Source organism: Vigna angularis (genome assembly GCF_016808095.1).
Source record: "Vigna angularis chloroplast DNA, complete sequence".
Classification (NCBI taxonomy): domain Eukaryota; kingdom Viridiplantae; phylum Streptophyta; class Magnoliopsida; order Fabales; family Fabaceae; genus Vigna; species Vigna angularis.
This window is the reverse complement of record NC_021091.1, coordinates 107,501-125,000: the sequence shown is the minus strand read 5'-3', so window position 1 is coordinate 125,000 and position 17,500 is coordinate 107,501. Positions and strand designations below refer to the sequence as shown.

The 17,500-nt window shown below is 28.6% G+C and overlaps 11 protein-coding genes, 1 non-coding gene and 1 further gene across 12 annotated transcripts in view; 10 read left to right on the top strand and 3 right to left on the bottom strand. All coding sequences in view use genetic code 11, as the record gives it.

The window, feature by feature from the left end:
• ycf1 (hypothetical protein RF1) overlaps positions 1–4,463 on the top strand; it is a 5,172-nt gene extending 709 nt beyond the window's left edge. The window contains exon 1 of the mRNA in view: positions 1–4,463. This exon is cut by the window's left edge and continues 709 nt beyond it. Within this exon, the coding sequence (YP_007889776.1) occupies positions 1–4,463 (4,463 nt within the window).
• A 364-nt stretch (positions 4,464–4,827) lies between these two features.
• rps15 (ribosomal protein S15) lies at positions 4,828–5,100 on the top strand. Its single transcript has one exon. The coding sequence runs from the start codon at positions 4,828–4,830 to the stop codon at positions 5,098–5,100; it is 273 nt and encodes a 90-aa protein (YP_007889775.1).
• Positions 5,101–5,199: 99 nt separating this feature from the next.
• On the top strand, positions 5,200–6,381 carry ndhH (NADH-plastoquinone oxidoreductase subunit 7). Its single transcript has one exon. It carries the CDS (start codon positions 5,200–5,202, stop codon positions 6,379–6,381), a length of 1,182 nt encoding a protein of 393 aa, YP_007889774.1.
• Position 6,382: 1 nt separating this feature from the next.
• ndhA (NADH-plastoquinone oxidoreductase subunit 1) lies at positions 6,383–8,758 on the top strand. The gene is made up of 2 exons: positions 6,383–6,934; positions 8,219–8,758. Exons 1-2 carry the CDS (start codon positions 6,383–6,385, stop codon positions 8,756–8,758), a joined length of 1,092 nt encoding a protein of 363 aa, YP_007889773.1.
• An 85-nt stretch (positions 8,759–8,843) lies between these two features.
• On the top strand, positions 8,844–9,329 carry ndhI (NADH-plastoquinone oxidoreductase subunit I). The gene has a single exon. It carries the CDS (start codon positions 8,844–8,846, stop codon positions 9,327–9,329), a length of 486 nt encoding a protein of 161 aa, YP_007889772.1.
• A 265-nt stretch (positions 9,330–9,594) lies between these two features.
• ndhG (NADH-plastoquinone oxidoreductase subunit 6) lies at positions 9,595–10,125 on the top strand. The gene has a single exon. It carries the CDS (start codon positions 9,595–9,597, stop codon positions 10,123–10,125), a length of 531 nt encoding a protein of 176 aa, YP_007889771.1.
• Positions 10,126–10,343: 218 nt separating this feature from the next.
• On the top strand, positions 10,344–10,649 carry ndhE (NADH-plastoquinone oxudoreductase subunit 4L). The gene has a single exon. It carries the CDS (start codon positions 10,344–10,346, stop codon positions 10,647–10,649), a length of 306 nt encoding a protein of 101 aa, YP_007889770.1.
• A 311-nt stretch (positions 10,650–10,960) lies between these two features.
• Positions 10,961–11,206, top strand: psaC (photosystem I subunit VII). The gene has a single exon. It carries the CDS (start codon positions 10,961–10,963, stop codon positions 11,204–11,206), a length of 246 nt encoding a protein of 81 aa, YP_007889769.1.
• Positions 11,207–11,324: 118 nt separating this feature from the next.
• On the top strand, positions 11,325–12,821 carry ndhD (NADH-plastoquinone oxidoreductase subunit 4).
• A 253-nt stretch (positions 12,822–13,074) lies between these two features.
• ccsA (cytochrome c heme attachment protein) lies at positions 13,075–14,061 on the bottom strand. The gene has a single exon. The coding sequence runs from the start codon at positions 14,059–14,061 to the stop codon at positions 13,075–13,077; it is 987 nt and encodes a 328-aa protein (YP_007889768.1).
• A 79-nt stretch (positions 14,062–14,140) lies between these two features.
• trnL-UAG lies at positions 14,141–14,220 on the bottom strand. The gene has a single exon. It is a non-coding gene; the product is annotated as a tRNA-Leu (tRNA).
• Positions 14,221–14,460: 240 nt separating this feature from the next.
• rpl32 (ribosomal protein L32) lies at positions 14,461–14,622 on the bottom strand. Its single transcript has one exon. The coding sequence runs from the start codon at positions 14,620–14,622 to the stop codon at positions 14,461–14,463; it is 162 nt and encodes a 53-aa protein (YP_007889767.1).
• Positions 14,623–15,028: 406 nt separating this feature from the next.
• Positions 15,029–17,278, top strand: ndhF (NADH-plastoquinone oxidoreductase subunit 5). The gene has a single exon. The coding sequence runs from the start codon at positions 15,029–15,031 to the stop codon at positions 17,276–17,278; it is 2,250 nt and encodes a 749-aa protein (YP_007889766.1).
• The last annotated feature ends 222 nt before the right edge of the window (positions 17,279–17,500 follow it).

Genomic DNA, 17,500 nt, shown 5'->3' with positions numbered 1-17,500 from the left:
TACCCCCCCCTTTTTTTAGTAAAAAACTATTAGAAAGTAAAGAAAGCAATGAAATTTATAAAAAAGGAAAAAAAAAGGATATCGAAACAAATTTGCAAAGGATACGAACGAAAGAAAAAAGATCCAACAACAAAGATAAGTTACAAAAACCTCTTATAAATATTCTTTTCAATTATAAACGATGGAATCGTCCATTTCGATATATAAAAAATAATGAATTTGAAAACATTGTAAAAAATGAAATTTCAGAATTTTTTTTTCAGACATATCAAAGTGATGGAAGAGAAAAAATATCTTTTACGTATCCACAAAATTTATCAACTTTTGAAAAACTGATGGAAACAAAAATCGATTTCTTCACAAAAAAGAAAATTTCCTATGATGATTTGTATAATGATTCGCGCTATAGGAATGAAGAAAAAAGAAACAAATTGAGCAAGGAATTTATAAATCGCACAAAACTGATAGATAAGAAATTGATTTCCCTCGATATATTCGAAAATAAAATTCGATTTTGTAATGATGAAACTAAAAAAAAATATTTAACTAAAACAAAAGATCCTTTCTTAAACGGACCCTTTCGTGGACGAATCAAAAAAGGGTTTTCAACCTCAATACAACATGAAAAAACTTACAAAAAAAATAACATTTTTATAAATAAAATTCAAGATATCTTTCTTTCTAATAAGATTGATAAAAAGAATAATAGTAATTCTCCAAAATGGGAGGAAAATAGAAAAACATTTGATAAAAAATTATTAGTAACTACATTTCTTTTTAATCTAATCAGTCAATTTTCGAAAAAATTAGTGTCAAACTTAAATTCGCAAGTACCTTATACAGAACCTGAACAAGTAAAAATGAATTCTAATTATGACACAGAAAAAAAACAAATAATAAAAATATTATTTGATGCAATTACAACTGATTTGAACGAAAAAAGAAAAGTAAATCGAAAGACCACTAAGTCTATTAAAAGAAACGAAATCTGTAAAAAAGTACCTCGATGGTCATACAAATTTATGGACGAATTAGAACAACTAGGTGGAAAAATTGAAACAGATAATTCTCAAATTCGTTCTAGAAAAGGCAAACGTGTAGTCATTTTGACTAATAAACATAAATTTTTTAAGAAATACAAGACTTATAATGATATTGGAGATACTGAAAATACTGAAAAAAAAAACGAATTGGCTTTAAAACGTTATTCCCAACAATCGGATTTTCGAAGAGACATAATAAAAGGATCTATCCGTGCTCAAAGACGGAAAACAGTTACTTGGAAATTTTTTCAAAAAAGGGTGCATTCGCCGCTTTTTTTGGATAAAATTGAAAAATCATTATTCTTTTCTTTTGATAGTTTAAAATCAATGAAAATATTTTTTATGTTAAATATTTGGATTCAAAAGAAAAAAAAGACAGAATTTCAAATTTTAGGTTCTATAGAGGAAAAAACAAAAAAAAGTCCGAAAGAGGAAAAAAAAAAGGAAAATGCGGAAAGAAAACGTATAGAAATAGCAGAAGCCTGGGATAGCATTATATTTGCTCAAGTAATAAGAGGTGTTTTATTAATAACCCAATGCTTTATTAGGAAATATATTATATTACCTTCATTGATAATAATTAAAAATACGCTCCGTATACTATTTTTTCAAATTCCAGAATGGTCTGAAGATTATATGGATTGGAAGAGAGAAATGTATATTAAATGCACGTATAACGGCGTTCAATTATCCGAAAGAGAGTTTCCTAAAAAATGGCTAACAGATGGGATTCAAATAAAAATATTATTTCCTTTTCGTCTAAAACCTTGGCATAAATCTAAAATACGATGTAATGAAAAGAAAAAAAATGAAAAGAAAAAAAAGAACTTTTGTTTTTTAACAGTTTGGGGGATGGAAGTAGAATTGCCTTTTTCTAGTTCCACGAAAAATCGATTTGAATTTGTCGACCCCATTATAAAAGAACTAAAAAAAAAAAAGAAACAATTTGAATTTTTCACTTTTGGGGTTCTAAAAGTTTTTAGTGAAAAATTCAAATTGTTTCTAAATATCGTAATAGAAAAAACAAAAGGGATCATCCAAAGTATTCTTGAAATTATTCAAAAAAGTATAGTATTCCTCGCGAAAAAAAGACAAGAATTTTTAAATTTAAAATATTTATTTATTCAACGGAAACCCAAAAAACTCGATGAATTGAGCGAAAACAAAAAAGATTCAACAATTTGGAATAATAATTCAATGATTTCTGAAGCAACCATTTCAATTCAATCGATAAAGTTGACAAATTGTTCATTGAAAAAAAAATCTATAAAGGATCTGAATACTAAAAAAAAAGTAGTTATAAAAAAAATAGAAAAAATGAAAAAAGAAGAAAAGAAAAGAGGACTTGTAATTCCAGAGACAAATATTCATTCGAAGAAAAAAATTTATGATAGTAAAAGGATAGAATTCGGAAAAAAAAATTTGCAGATATTCCAAAGAAGAAATATTAGATTAACTAAAAAATCACATTCTTTTTTTCAATTTTTCATTAAAAAAATATACATAGATATCTTTCTATATATCATTTGTATTCTGAAAATCCAGCTACAACTTTTTCTTGAATCAACAAAAAAATTTTTAAATAAATGGCTTTACGATAATGAACCAACTATAGAAAGAACTTATAAAACAAATCAAAGTATAATTCCCTTTATTTTAAAATTACACAAATACGTTAATAATAGGAATGCGAATTCCCATAATTATTTTGATGTCTCCTTTTTGTCACAACCATATGTATTTTTAAATTTGTTACAAACCCGAATTCTTAACATAAACATATATAAGTTAAGACTTGTTTTTCAATATCATAAAAATTTTTTTTTTCTTAAAAATGAAATAAAGGATTCTTTTTTTGGAGCACAAGGAATAGTTCATTCTAAAAGAAAACAAAATAACCTGCTCAATTCTAAACTAAATCAATGGACAAATTGGTTAAAGAATCATTATTATCAATATGACTTATCTAACAGTAGCTGGTCCAAATTAGTATCACAAAAATGGAGAAATAGAATCACTAAATGTGGTATAGCTCAAAATAAAAATTTAACCAAATGGGATTCATATGGAAAAAGCCCATTAATTCTTGACAAAGAACAACAAGGAGTCACATTAAAAAAAAAAATTAGAAAACAATATAAATATGATCTTTTATCCTATAATTTTATGAATTATGCAAATAAGAAAGACTCATATATTTATCGATATAGATCCCTATTTCAATCAAATAAAAACACATTGATTTCTTCTAATTACAATACATATAAAAAAGACTTATTTGATAGAATAAGTAATATTTTGATCAAGAATTATATAGCAGAAGATACTCTTATTATAAATATGGAAAAAAATCCGGATAGAAAATATTTGAATTGGATGGGAATCAATAGAAAAATACTAAATCGTTCCATATGCAATCCGGAATTTTGGTTCTTTTCCAAATTTGTGATATTTTATAATACATATAGGGGTAACTCGCAAATTATACCAATCAAATTACTTTATTTACATTCTATTTATTTACATTCTAAAGGAAATCAAAATGTTAGTGAAAAGAGTATTACTAGAAAGAAAAAAAGAATAGATGGTTTTAGAACATCGAAAAAAAAAACCAAGAACAATATGGAGGAAGAACTTCAATTCTTAGTAAGAAATTTTTTTAATTTACATTTAAACTGGAAAAATATCTTAGGTAAAAAAATCTTTAACAATGTAAAAGTATATTGTCTCCTGATTAGATTGAAAAATTTAAGAAAACTTACTATAGCCTCTATTCAAAGAGGAGAACTAGGTCTAGATATTATGATGATTCAAAATCAGAAGAATTTCACTCTTCCAGGCTTAAGGAAAAAGAAAAATAATAAATTTAGGAAAAAAGAACTATTTGTTATCGAACCAGTTCGCCTGTCTAGAAAAAATAATAAAAAATTTTTTAAGTATAAAACGATGGGTCTTTCAATAATTCATAAGAATAAACACAAAATTGATAAAAAATACTCAGAAAAAATTCATGTTAATAATAAATATTTTGATAAATACATTACAAGAACAAAAGATCAAAAGATAACAGAAAACAAAGAAAAAGAGAATTTTAATTTACTTGTTCCTGAAAACATTTTATCTGCTAGATGTCGTAGAGAGTTGAGAATTAGAATTTGTTTAGATCCAAAAAATATAAATAGTATGCATAGAAACACAATATTTTATAATGAAAAGAAAGTCCAAAATTGTTTTAAAGTTTTGACTAAAAAAAGAAATGAGAAAGAGAAAAAAAAACTAATGAATTTAAAAATTTTTCTTTGGCCAAAATATCGATTAGAAGATTTAGCTTGTATAAATCGTTATTGGTTTAATACCCATAATGGAAGCCGTTTCAGTATAGTAAGGATACATATGTATCCGCGTGTGAAAATTCGTTAATCTAATTTTGTCTTCTATTTAGCCTATTTATCTATCTATAGATAGATAAATAGGCTAAATAGAAGACACGCATTTTGGTATGGCAGTGATTTTAATTCAATGATGTATACATAAAAAAAAAAGAATTAACAAAATTCTCTTTTTTTTAATGTATCAAACTAGTCTCCTTTATACTCTATCTATTTAAATTGGATTGATTTCAATTTAAATTGGATTGATTTCAATTTAAATTGGATTGATTTCAGTTATAAAAAAAATTAGATTTCGGATTTATATCAAAAAATTAAAAATTAGTGTCATTATAATTACTGATCAATAAAAATATCTATAAAAATTGAGGAGAAGGAAAAACTTTTATTTTTTTATGGTAAAAAAGTCATTTATACCTGTTATTTCACAAGAAAAAAAAGGAAAAAAACCGGGATTGGTTGAATTTCAAATATTCAAATTTACCAATAGAATACGAAGACTTACTTCACATTTTGAATTGCACCGAAAAGACTATTCATCCCAAAGAGGTTTACGTAAAATTTTGGGAAAACGGCAAAGATTACTGTCTTATTTGTCAAAGAAAGATGGAATACGGTATAAAAAATTAATCAATCAGTTTAATATTCGGCAGTCACAAATTCGTTAAATTGAAGAGTAATTTTCAATTATTCGATTTATTAGATCTTGAATTTTGATGAACTTTTTTTTTAAGCGATTCATAAAAGAATAAATCGAGCAAAAACCTATGAATATCTCAACTAAAAGAAAGGACTTCATGATAGTAAATATGGGGCCTCACCACCCATCAATGCACGGTGTTCTTAGACTTATTGTTACTCTAGATGGTGAGGATGTTATTGATTGTGAACCGATATTGGGTTATTTACACAGAGGAATGGAAAAAATAGCGGAAAACCGAACAATTATACAATATCTGCCTTATGTAACACGTTGGGACTATTTAGCTACTATGTTCACAGAAGCAATAACTGTAAATGGACCAGAACAGTTGGGAAATATTCAAGTACCTAAAAGAGCCAGCTATATCCGAGTAATAATGTTGGAGTTAAGCCGTATAGCTTCTCACCTACTATGGCTAGGACCTTTTATGGCAGATATTGGTGCACAAACACCTTTTTTCTATATTTTCAGAGAAAGAGAATTCATATATGATCTATTTGAAGCTGCCACAGGTATGAGAATGATGCATAATTTTTTTCGTATCGGAGGGGTAGCGACTGATCTACCTTATGGTTGGATAGATAAATGTTCTGATTTCTGCGATTATTTTTTAACAAGTATTGCTGAATATCAAAAACTTATTACGCGAAATCCTATTTTTTTAGAACGGGTTGAGGGCGTCGGTGTAGTTGATGTAAAAGAAGTTATTAATTGGGGTTTATCAGGACCGATGCTTCGGGCTTCCGGAATACAATGGGATCTACGTAAAGTGGATAATTATGAATGTTACGAAGAATTTCATTGGGAAGTTCAATGGCAAAAAGAAGGAGATTCATTAGCTCGTTATTTAGTTCGAATTGGTGAAATGATAGAATCCATAAAAATTATTCAACAGGCTTTGGAAGGACTTCCCGGCGGGCCATATGAAAATTTAGAAATCCGCTGCTTTGATAGAGAAAAAGAGCCAGAATGGAATGAGTTTGAGTATCGATTTATTAGTAAAAAATCGTCCCCGAGTTTTGAATTGCCAAAACAAGAACTTTATGTAAGAATTGAAGCCCCCAAGGGAGAATTAGGGATTTTTCTAATAGGGGATCAAAATGGTTTTCCTTGGAGATGGAAAATTCATCCGCCCGGTTTTATAAATTTGCAAATTCTTCCTCAATTAGTTAAAAGAATGAAATTGGCCGATATTATGACAATACTAGGTAGCATAGATATTATTATGGGAGAAGTTGATCGTTGAAATGATAATTGATTTAACAGAAATACAAGATATACATTTTTTTTTCAGATTGCAATTTTTTAAAGAGATATATGGAATTCTTTGGGTATTTGTGCCTATTTTTATTTTGATATTAGGAATTACTATAAGTGTACTAGCAATTGTATGGTTAGAAAGAGAAATATCTGCAGGGATACAACAGCGTATTGGACCTGAATACACCGGTCCTTTTGGAGTTCTTCAAGCTCTAGCAGACGGAACAAAATTACTTTTTAAAGAGAATCTTATTCCATCTAGAGGAGATATTCGTTTATTTAGTTTCGGACCATCTATCTCAGTCATATCCATTATAATAAGCTATTCAGTAATTCCTTTTGGCTATAACTTTGTTTTATCTGATCTGAATATTGGTGTTTTTTTATGGATTGCTATTTCGAGTATTGCCCCCATTGGACTTCTTATGTCAGGATATGGGTCAAATAATAAATATTCCTTTTTGGGTGGTCTACGAGCAGCTGCTCAATCAATTAGTTATGAAATACCATTAACTCTATGTGTGTTATCGATATCTCTATGTGTGCTTCGTTGAGACAGAAATTTTTTGATACTCTTTCCTATAAGCCTCTCCTTATATTTAATATTTAAAGTACAAAAAGAATCTATAAAGAATATATCTATATTCTTTTCGCATTTGGATTGAATAATTGAATCAGATAGTTATATGAGTGCAATAAAACAGCTTTTATTGAATATAATTGATAGAATACATACTCTATTACTGATAGAGAAAGTATGATTATTTCAAATTGCAGTAAAAATATTGAGTCTAATTTTCTATGTATAAGAATAAGGTGAAAAAATAAATGAAATTCTAGAATTAGATTCTATATATTTTATTCTATATATAGAAGTGGTTGTTTTTCCCAAGATTTGTTGATTAGTAATCCAGTCTTGAAGCGGACGCAAAAGACCAACCTTTTTAAAATTTTCAATATCATTTGTATGAATTAGCATACATATATTAACAAAATTAAAAAAAGGGATTAATATATTAATATAATAAAAAAAATGAATGGATGGCTAGAAACACCAAAATACACAAAAGATTAGTAACGTATATTTATTTTTGAAATTATCCAAAAGAGTATTTATGTATAATAGAAAAAGAATACTAATGGGGACTTGAAGTTGGTAGAAAAAATAAGGCAGTACTCCCCACAATTCCGATCTAGAGTATACTTCCATCCATTGATTGAATAAATAACTATCAGGAACGAAATAATCCTTTAATTTTTGGAAGTCCCCTTTCTTTTGCTTGCACAAAAAAGAAAAAGGATAAGAGGTCAAAGTGATCTCCTTTTTCTTTTTTGTCTTATATCCTCCATATTTATGGAGATAGTCATAATTGAATTTAAAAAAGGAACATCTAATTCTTTTTCGGAATCGAAAATGATGTGGGAGTTCTTGATAATTTTAAAAGAGTATTTTATGCAAAAATGAAATTAAGTTATTACTCAACAAATTTAATTTTGAATTTTTTAAAGGATGAGATCAATTCAGAAGTACCTTTTCTATTTTTTATTTATCTAAAGAAATTCAATAAATGTTCAAATGTTTTGATTTTTTAAATAAGTGTGTCTTCATTTAAAATTTTTTTTAGAACAGACAGAATTCAATGGGTCTAATTCAGAACCGTCCGAGAAAATAGAATCTTCTCTATCTTAGGTATATATCAAGGGATAAATAATCGGACGGGTTCTTATATTTTTTGAAGGCTTTAAAGGAGCCGTATGAGATGAAAATCTCATGTACGGTTCTGTAATAGAGATGGTAACAGTAATGTCATCACCGACTAGGATTATCTAACAGTTTAAGTACAGTTGATATAGTTGATGCACAATCCAAATATGGTTTTTGGGGATGGAATTTGTGGCGTCAACCTATGGGTTTCCTCGTTTTTCTAATCTCTTCCCTAGCAGAATGTGAAAGATTACCTTTTGATTTACCAGAAGCGGAAGAAGAACTAATAGCGGGTTATCAAACCGAATATTCCGGTATCAAATTTGGTTTATTTTATGTTGCTTCCTATTTAAACCTATTTGTTTCTTCCTTATTTGTAACAGTTCTTTATTTTGGTGGTTCAAATATCTCTATTCCGTACATCTTCGTTTCTAATTTTTTTGAAATAAATAAAACATACGGAGTTTTTGTAACGATAATTGGTATCTTTATTACACTAGTTAAAACTTATTTATTCATATTCGTTTCTATCACAACAAGATGGACTTTACCTAGGCTAAGAATAGATCAATTATTAAATCTTGGGTGGAAGTTTCTTTTACCCATTTCTCTTGGTAATCTATTATTAACAACGTCGTCTCAACTGTTTTCACTGTAAAAAAAAATGTGGACCTTCTATATTCAAAATTCAGAACTTGTTTTAAACAAGAGAAAGAAAAAAAATATTCAGAGCTATTCACGATATGTTCCTTATGGTAACTGAATTCATAAATTATAGTGAACAAATAATTCGAGCTGCTAGGTATATTGGTCAAGGTCTCATGATTACCTTATCTCACGCAAATAGGTTACCCGTAACTATTCAATATCCTTATGAAAAAATAATCTCATCAGAACGTTTTCGCGGTCGAATACATTTTGAATTTGATAAATGCATTGCTTGTGAAGTATGTGTTCGTGTCTGTCCTATAGATCTACCCATTGTTGATTGGAAACTAGAAACTGATATTCGGAAAAAACGGTTGCTTAATTACAGTATTGATTTTGGAATCTGTATATTTTGTGGTAACTGTATTGAATATTGTCCAACAAATTGTTTATCAATGACCGAAGAATATGAACTTTCAACTTATGATCGCCACGAATTGAATTATAATCTAATTGCTTTGGGTCGTTTACCAGTATCAGTAATTGATGATTATACAATTCGAACAATTCAAATAAAATGATTTCAAAATTCTTCACAAAAAGAATCTAATTTCTCTCTATAAAAAAAAAGATATTCTATTTTTTTGAAATGACTCTTTGGCATAAAAAAAAGAAAAGAATCAAATGACATTGATTCTATAACAACTGTACCTAATAACAATTCACATATCTTATCTTAGGATTTAGTTCAATTCTATGCACAGATAATTTTAGTATTTAACAAGTTTTTTCCTGGTCATATCAATAAGGTCATGAAATTTCTATTTATCTCTTCTTTTACATATAATGGATTTGTCCGAATCGCTACATGATTTTATTTTAATCTTTCTTGGATCAGGTCTCATATTAGGAAGTCTAGGAGTAGTATTCTTTACGAATCCTATTTTTTCTGCTTTTTCATTGGGACTTGTTCTTGTTTGTGTATCTTTATTCTATATTTTATCAAACTCCCATTTCGTAGCTGCCTCACAACTACTTATTTACGTGGGCGCTATAAATGTTTTAATAATATTTGCTGTTATGTTTATGAATGGTTCGGACTATTACCAAAATTTTCGTGTTTGGACCGTTGGGGATGGAATTACTTTGATGGTTTGTACCAGTATCTTTCTTTCACAAATAACTACTATTCTAGATACATCATGGCACGGAATTATTTGGACGACAAGACCCAATCAGATTTTAGAGCAAGATTTGATAAGTACTAGTCAACAAATTGGAATTCATTTATCAACAGATTTTTTTCTCCCATTTGAACTAATTTCAATAATTCTTTTAGTTGCTTTAATAGGTGCAATTTTTGTGGCTCGCCAATAATAAATTTTTCGAACTAATAATATAAATCACATTTTGTTAGATTTTCTCACATTTCTTTTTTGTTGAATTATATGTTAACGAAAAATAATATTTATGTATAAAGTATAAAATCTTTTTGCAAATACTTGATTTTGTTGTAGACTTATTATGTTAGGCAATAAAATCCGTTGAATTCATATTCAGATCGAAATGAATAAAAATTGAAAAGGAGTTGGTCAATGATATTCGAGCATGCACTTGTTTTGAGTGCTTATTTATTTTCTATAGGTATCTATGGATTGATCACGAGCCGAAATATGGTTAGAGCCCTTATGTGTCTTGAACTTATACTAAATGCAGTTAATATAAATCTCGTAACCTTTTCTGATTTTTTTGATAGGCGGCAATTAAAAGGAAATATTTTTTCAATTTTTGTTATAGCTGTTGCAGCCGCTGAAGCAGCTATCGGACCGGCTATTGTTTCCTCAATATATCGTAATAGAAAATCAACCCGTATCAATCAATCAAATTTGTTGAATAAATAGTATTACTCATAAAAAAAAGTCTAATTTTGAATAGTGTGTACTATATAATCCATTCAAATTAGCAGAAATGATATATCCTTTTTAATCATGTTTGCGAAAACAAAGATAAGAAATCAAAGTATCTTGGTTCTATTCTCTTATTAGTTATTAATCTATAAACCTATTTTTAGTAGCAAAATTCTTATAAATCATTGATTCATCTGGTATATAATATAGATATATATATATATATATATATCCTATATAGAATTGGTTTACCCATTTACTAGATTGAAATTGTTGAATTTTTGATGTTCAAGGATTATGATCCAATGTCACATTCAGTAAAGATTTATGATACATGTATAGGATGTACTCAATGTGTACGAGCCTGCCCAACAGATGTATTAGAAATGATACCTTGGGACGGATGTAAAGCTAAACAAATTGCTTCTGCCCCAAGAACAGAGGACTGTGTTGGTTGTAAGAGGTGTGAATCCGCCTGTCCGACGGATTTCTTAAGTGTTAGAGTTTATTTATGGCATGAAACAACTCGAAGCATGGGTCTAGCTTATTGATACGTTTCAAAAAGAACCGCATACAAGTACTTTTTTTTTACTGGCAAAAATCCGGGCTCAAAATAAAAAAATATTTTGAGCCCGGGTTTTTGTAGTCTAAGTATATCTTATTTTTATCACGAATTATTTTCCTTGGTTAACAACAATTGTAGTTTTGCCAATAGTCGGAGGTTCTTTAATTGTCTTATTTCCCCATAAAGGAAATAAGACAATTAAATGGTATACTTATTGTATATGTTTCATAGATCTCCTTCTAATAACCTATGTATTTTGTTATCACTTCGAATTGGATGATCCACTAATCCAATTGACAGAAAATTATAAATGGATCCATTTTTTTGACTTTTACTGGAGATTCGGAATAGATGGACTCTCTCTAGGACCTCTTTTATTAACGGGATTTATCACTACGTTAGCTACGTTATCAGCTCAACCAGTTACTCGAGAATCTAAATTATTCTATTTTCTGATGTTAGCAATGTATAGTGGTCAACTAGGAACATTTTCTTCTCAAGACATTTTACTTTTTTTCATCATGTGGGAATTAGAATTAATTCCCGTTTATCTACTTTTATCTATGTGGGGTGGAAAAAAACGTTTGTATTCAGCTACAAAGTTTATTTTGTACACTGCGGGAAGTTCTGTTTTTTTATTACTGGGAATTCTGGGTATGAGTTTCTATAGTTCTAATGAACCAACATTAAATTTTGAATCATTAACTAATCAATCATATCCCGTGGCACTGGAAATAATCTTCTATATGGGATTTCTTATTGCTTTTGCTGTCAAATCACCAATTATACCCTTACATACATGGTTACCTGATACCCATGGAGAGGCGCATTACAGCACTTGTATGCTTTTAGCCGGAATATTATTAAAAATGGGAGCATATGGGTTGGTTCGAATTAATATGGAGTTATTATCTCGCGCTCATTCTATATTTTGTCCATGGTTAATGCTATTAGGTTCCATTCAAATAATCTATGCAGCTTCAACATCTCTTGGTCAACGCAATATAAAAAAAAGAATAGCTTATTCCTCGGTATCTCATATGGGTTTCTTAATTTTAGGAATTGGTTCTATAAGCGAGACAGGGCTGAATGGGGCTATTTTACAAATAATCTCTCACGGATTTATTGGTGCTGCCCTTTTTTTCTTGGCGGGAACTAGTTATGATAGACTACGTCTTCTTTATCTCGACGAAATGGGTGGAATGGCTATCCCAATGCCAAAAATATTCACGATTTTCACTATCTTATCGATGGCTTCTCTTGCATTACCGGGCATGAGCGGTTTTGTTGCAGAATTGATAGTATTATTGGGAATAATTACCAATCAAAAATATCTTTTCATCACAAAAATACTCATAACTTTTGTAACCGCAATTGGAATGATATTAACTCCTATTTATTTATTATCTATCTTACGTCAAATGTTCTATGGATACAAGCTTTTTAATACACCAAATTCTTATTTGTTTGATTCGGGGCCACGAGAATTATTTATTTCAATTTCTATCCTTATACCCGTAATAAGTATTGGCATTTATCCAGATTTTATTTTTTCATTTTCGGCTGACAAGGTTGAAACTATTCTCTCTAATTTTTTATAGATATTTTTCGGGAATAAATGAAAAAGAAAAAATAGAAATAAATCCGATGCACAATAAAAAAAAATGGATTTCTTTTTTTCTTTTCTTAATTACATAAAAATGAATTTGAATTCTAATTCAATATGTTTGTTGTTTGTGAGAACCCCTTGAATCAATATTACATTACTTGATTCAACGGGTTCTTAATCATTTTATTGGGAGTTTTTTTTCTTATTCTATCAAATGTTCCCAATATTTGTGAATTTTTTTTTTATTAATTAGATGTAAATGAACCATAACTATGTAGTCCTAGTCCTAAAAGATTTATCCCTAAATAACATATCCAAATTATAAGAAAACCCATGGAGGCCACTATTGAAGAATTTCTATATTCCAATTTTTTATTTTTTCTAGTATGTAAATAAATTGCGAAAATAGTCCAAGTAATAAAAGCCCAAGTTTCCTTTGGATCCCAATTCCAATACGATCCCCATGCCTCATTAGCCCATACTGCTCCTGATATATTACCTATTGTTAAAAAGATAAAACCTAGACTAATAGTACGGTAACCCCAACGATCCAATTGTTGAATAAATTGATATCTATAATAATTTCTATAAGACGAATAAAACGGAAAAGGAGTTTGTTGTAAAATATTATTTTTATCATTCATATTCATGTATTTGATTTCGGCAAAAGAAAAGGATTCATAAAAAAAAAAGAAAGTCTTGCTTTTACCAAAAATTTGTATGAGTTCTTGAAATGTAATGACTAAAATAGCCACTGATATTAATGATCCACATAAAAGAGTTGTATAACCCAATATCATCATACTTACGTGCATCATTAACCAATGGGACTGTAAAGCAGGCACTAATTTGAAGGATTCATGCATTTCGGTTAAAAGACCCGAAGTAGCAAAGCCTTGGGTAAAAAGAATACTTGGTGTTATTATGGTATTGAAATAGTAATTTTTTTGTTTTTTTAAGCAAAGAACCATATAAAAGATAGAAAAAGTCCATGAAAGAAATATTAATGATTCATATAAATTACTAAATGGTAAATGGCCTGAAAAAATCCAACGAGTAACTAACAATCCTGTGATACAAAAAAAGGTTATTATCATGCCTTTTTTCAACAAATTGTATAATCCTATGATTTCATTGCCTAATAATAAGGTTATCAAATGAATTGAAATTAAAATAGATACGACTGAAAAGGATATATGAGTTAATATATGCTCTAAAGTGGAAAATACCATATAGAATGAAAAAATAGAAATACTTGGAATAGAAATAAGAATTCTTTATAGGACCTTTTTTTTTAGAAGATAAGAAAGATGCCGCTACTCGGACTCGAACCGAGATGCTCTAGCACTGCTTCCTAAGAGCAGCGTGTCTACCAATTTCACCATAGCGGCTTACTCGAAACCATAATAACCAAATTTTAGTCAATTGTCGAGATTCAAAGAATCAATTAAAACACAATATTTGTTTACTAAACATTCAATAAAATAAATTGAAATAATTCTATTAGAATCTATTAAATATATAATGTAAAGATCCTAAATTAATAACTGAATCTTATATTCTATATAATTTTTATATGAATATTTTTGTATTTAAAAAAGAGTCGTTGAATCAAGTTAATTGAAATTATTCTAACGTTGATATTTGTTACAGAAAAAGCTTTTTGAATTCCCCGTAAAAATAGATTGCCCTAATGAAAAAGCTTTTAATGCTTTCAAATATCCCTTCTTTTTCCATAAAGTGTTCCGAATAATTTTTTTTGATCTAGACGTGCGCTTTTTTGGAACTGCCATAGAATTAGTATAGTTTTTTATTGTTATAGAATTTTATGTGAAAGACATTTTTTGGTAAATTCCAATTAAGTTTCTCTCTAATTAGACATATATTTTATATATTTCAATTTCCATTTTTTTTATTGAATATTATAATAATAATATAATACTTTTTAGAAAGTTTTCCAAATATCGCTATATCTTATTGTAAGAAAAACTGAATTAGTTAAGTTAAATTTAATGAACTAAACTAATGTTCAAAAAATATTGTCCAAAGAGTCAGAATAATTAATAATCGATTATTCTATTTTATTAAATTCTATGTTTCTTTGTTATTAACCGAATCCATTCCTTTACTTTACAAAAAAGATAAAAGAAAAACCTAAGAAACAAAATTCATTAGAATCCTAAATTTTTTCTTTATTGTATGGAATATACACATCAATATTCATGGATCATACCTTTTATTCCATTCCCAGTTCCGATGTTAATAGGAGTGGGACTTCTACTTTTTCCGACGGCAACGAAAAAAATTCGCCGTATTTGGGCTTTTCCTAGTATCTTATTGTTAACTATAGTTATGATTTTTTCGCTTGATTTGTCTATTCATCAAATCAAGAATAGTTCGATTTTTCAATATGTATGGTCTTGGACCATAAATAATGATATCTCTTTAGAGTTTGGCTACTTGATCGATCCACTTACTTCTATTATGTCACTATTAATTACTACGGTTGGCATTCTCGTTCTTATTTATAGTGATAATTATATGTCTCATGATCAAGGATATTTGAGATTTTTTGCTTATATGACTCTTTTTAATATTTCAATGTTGGGATTAGTTACTAGTTCAAATTTGATACAAATTTATTTTTTTTGGGAATTAATTGGAATGTGTTCTTATTTATTAATAGGCTTTTGGTTCACTCGCCCTATTGCGGCAAATGCTTGTCAAAAAGCATTTGTAACAAATCGTGTAGGGGATTTTGGTTTATTATTGGGAATTTTAGGTCTTTATTGGATAACGGGTAGTTTGGAATTTCGGCATTTGTTTCAAATTATAAATAATTTGATTTCTAAAAATGAAATGAATCTTTTTTTTGTTACTCTGTTTGCTCTCTTGCTATTTTCTGGCTCAGTTGCAAAATCTGCCCAATTTCCTCTTCATGTATGGCTACCCGATGCTATGGAGGGGCCTACTCCAATTTCTGCCCTTATACATGCTGCTACTATGGTAGCCGCTGGAATTTTTCTTGTGGCTCGTCTTTTTCCTCTTTTCGTAGTGCTACCCAAAATAATGAACGCAATAGCTTTTATAGGTATAATAACAGTAATATTAGGAGCTACTTTAGCTATTGCTCAAAAAGATATTAAGAAAAATTTGGCCTATTCTACAATGTCTCAATTGGGTTATATGATGTTAGCTTTGGGTATGGGATCTTATCGAGGCGCTTTATTTCATTTGATTACTCATGCTTATTCAAAAGCATTGTTGTTTTTAGGATCTGGATCTATTATTCATTCAATGGAAGCTCTTGTCGGATATTCTCCAGCTAAAAGTCAAAATATGGTTTTTATGGGCGGTTTAACAAAACATGTACCAATTACAAAAACTTTTTTTTTAGTGGGTACACTCTCTCTTTGCGGTATTCCACCCTTTGCCTGTTTTTGGTCTAAGGATGAGATTCTTAATGATAGTTGGTTGTATTCACCAATTTTTGCAATAATAGCTTGTTCTGCAGCAGGATTAACTGCATTTTATATGTTTCGAATTTATTTACTTGTTTTTGAAGGATATTTAAACGTTCATTTTTTGAATTTTAATGGAAAAAAAAATAGTTCATTCTATTCAATATCTTTATGGGGGAAGAAACAAGTAAAACTTAAAAGAAAAAACAAAAATTTTTTATTAGTTTTACTAAGAATCAAAAAGAATGAAATCACTTCTTTTTTTATCCGGAAGAGATATCTACATCGCGTTAATCAAAATATAAAAAATATAAAACATCTTGTTTTTGGTATTATTCATTTTGGCACTAAAAAAACTGCTTGTTTATATCCTAATGAATCTAACAATACTATGCGATTTTCTATGCTTGTTTTAGTGCTCTTTACTTTATTCGTTGGTGCCATAGGAATCTCTTTCAGCCAAGAAGGAATACATTTGGATATTTTATCAAAATTGTTAATTCCGTTTATAGACCTTTTACATAAAGATTCAAAAAATTTTTTTAATTATTATGAATTTTTAACAAACGCAACTTTTTCTGTGAGTCTCACTTTTTGGGGAATCTTTATAGCGTCTTTTTTTTACAAATCGGTTTATTCCTATTTAAAAAATTTGAATTTATTAAATTTATTTGAAAAAAGTTTTCTTCAAAAAAATGTTGCCGATAATTTTCAAAATATCATATATAATTGGTCGTATAATCATGGTTATATAGATGTTTTTTATGAAAAATATTTAATTGCCAGTATCAGAAGATTAGTGAAATTCAATTCTTTTTTTGATAAAAAAAGAATTGATGGAATTACCAATGGAATAGGTATTACAAGTTTTTTTCTAGGAGAAGCTATCAAATATGTGGGGGGTGGGCGAATAGCTTCGTATATATTATTCTTTATTCTAGATATATTAATCTTTCTAGTAATTTTATTGTTACATCGAAACAAATAAATATTGATGAATCTCATGAATATTGAACTTGGTAAGAAAAGGGGATTTAAAAATTGAAAAAGAAGATTCTGAAAGAATCTTCTTTGAATACTAAAATTACGTATTGAATTTGGATTCTTGTATCCATAATTCAAAAAGTTTTTTTGACTATTGCCGAAGAACTGAAATAAAAGATAGGGTATAGCTATGACAGTTATTGTATGGGGTCTACCCAATGCTAAA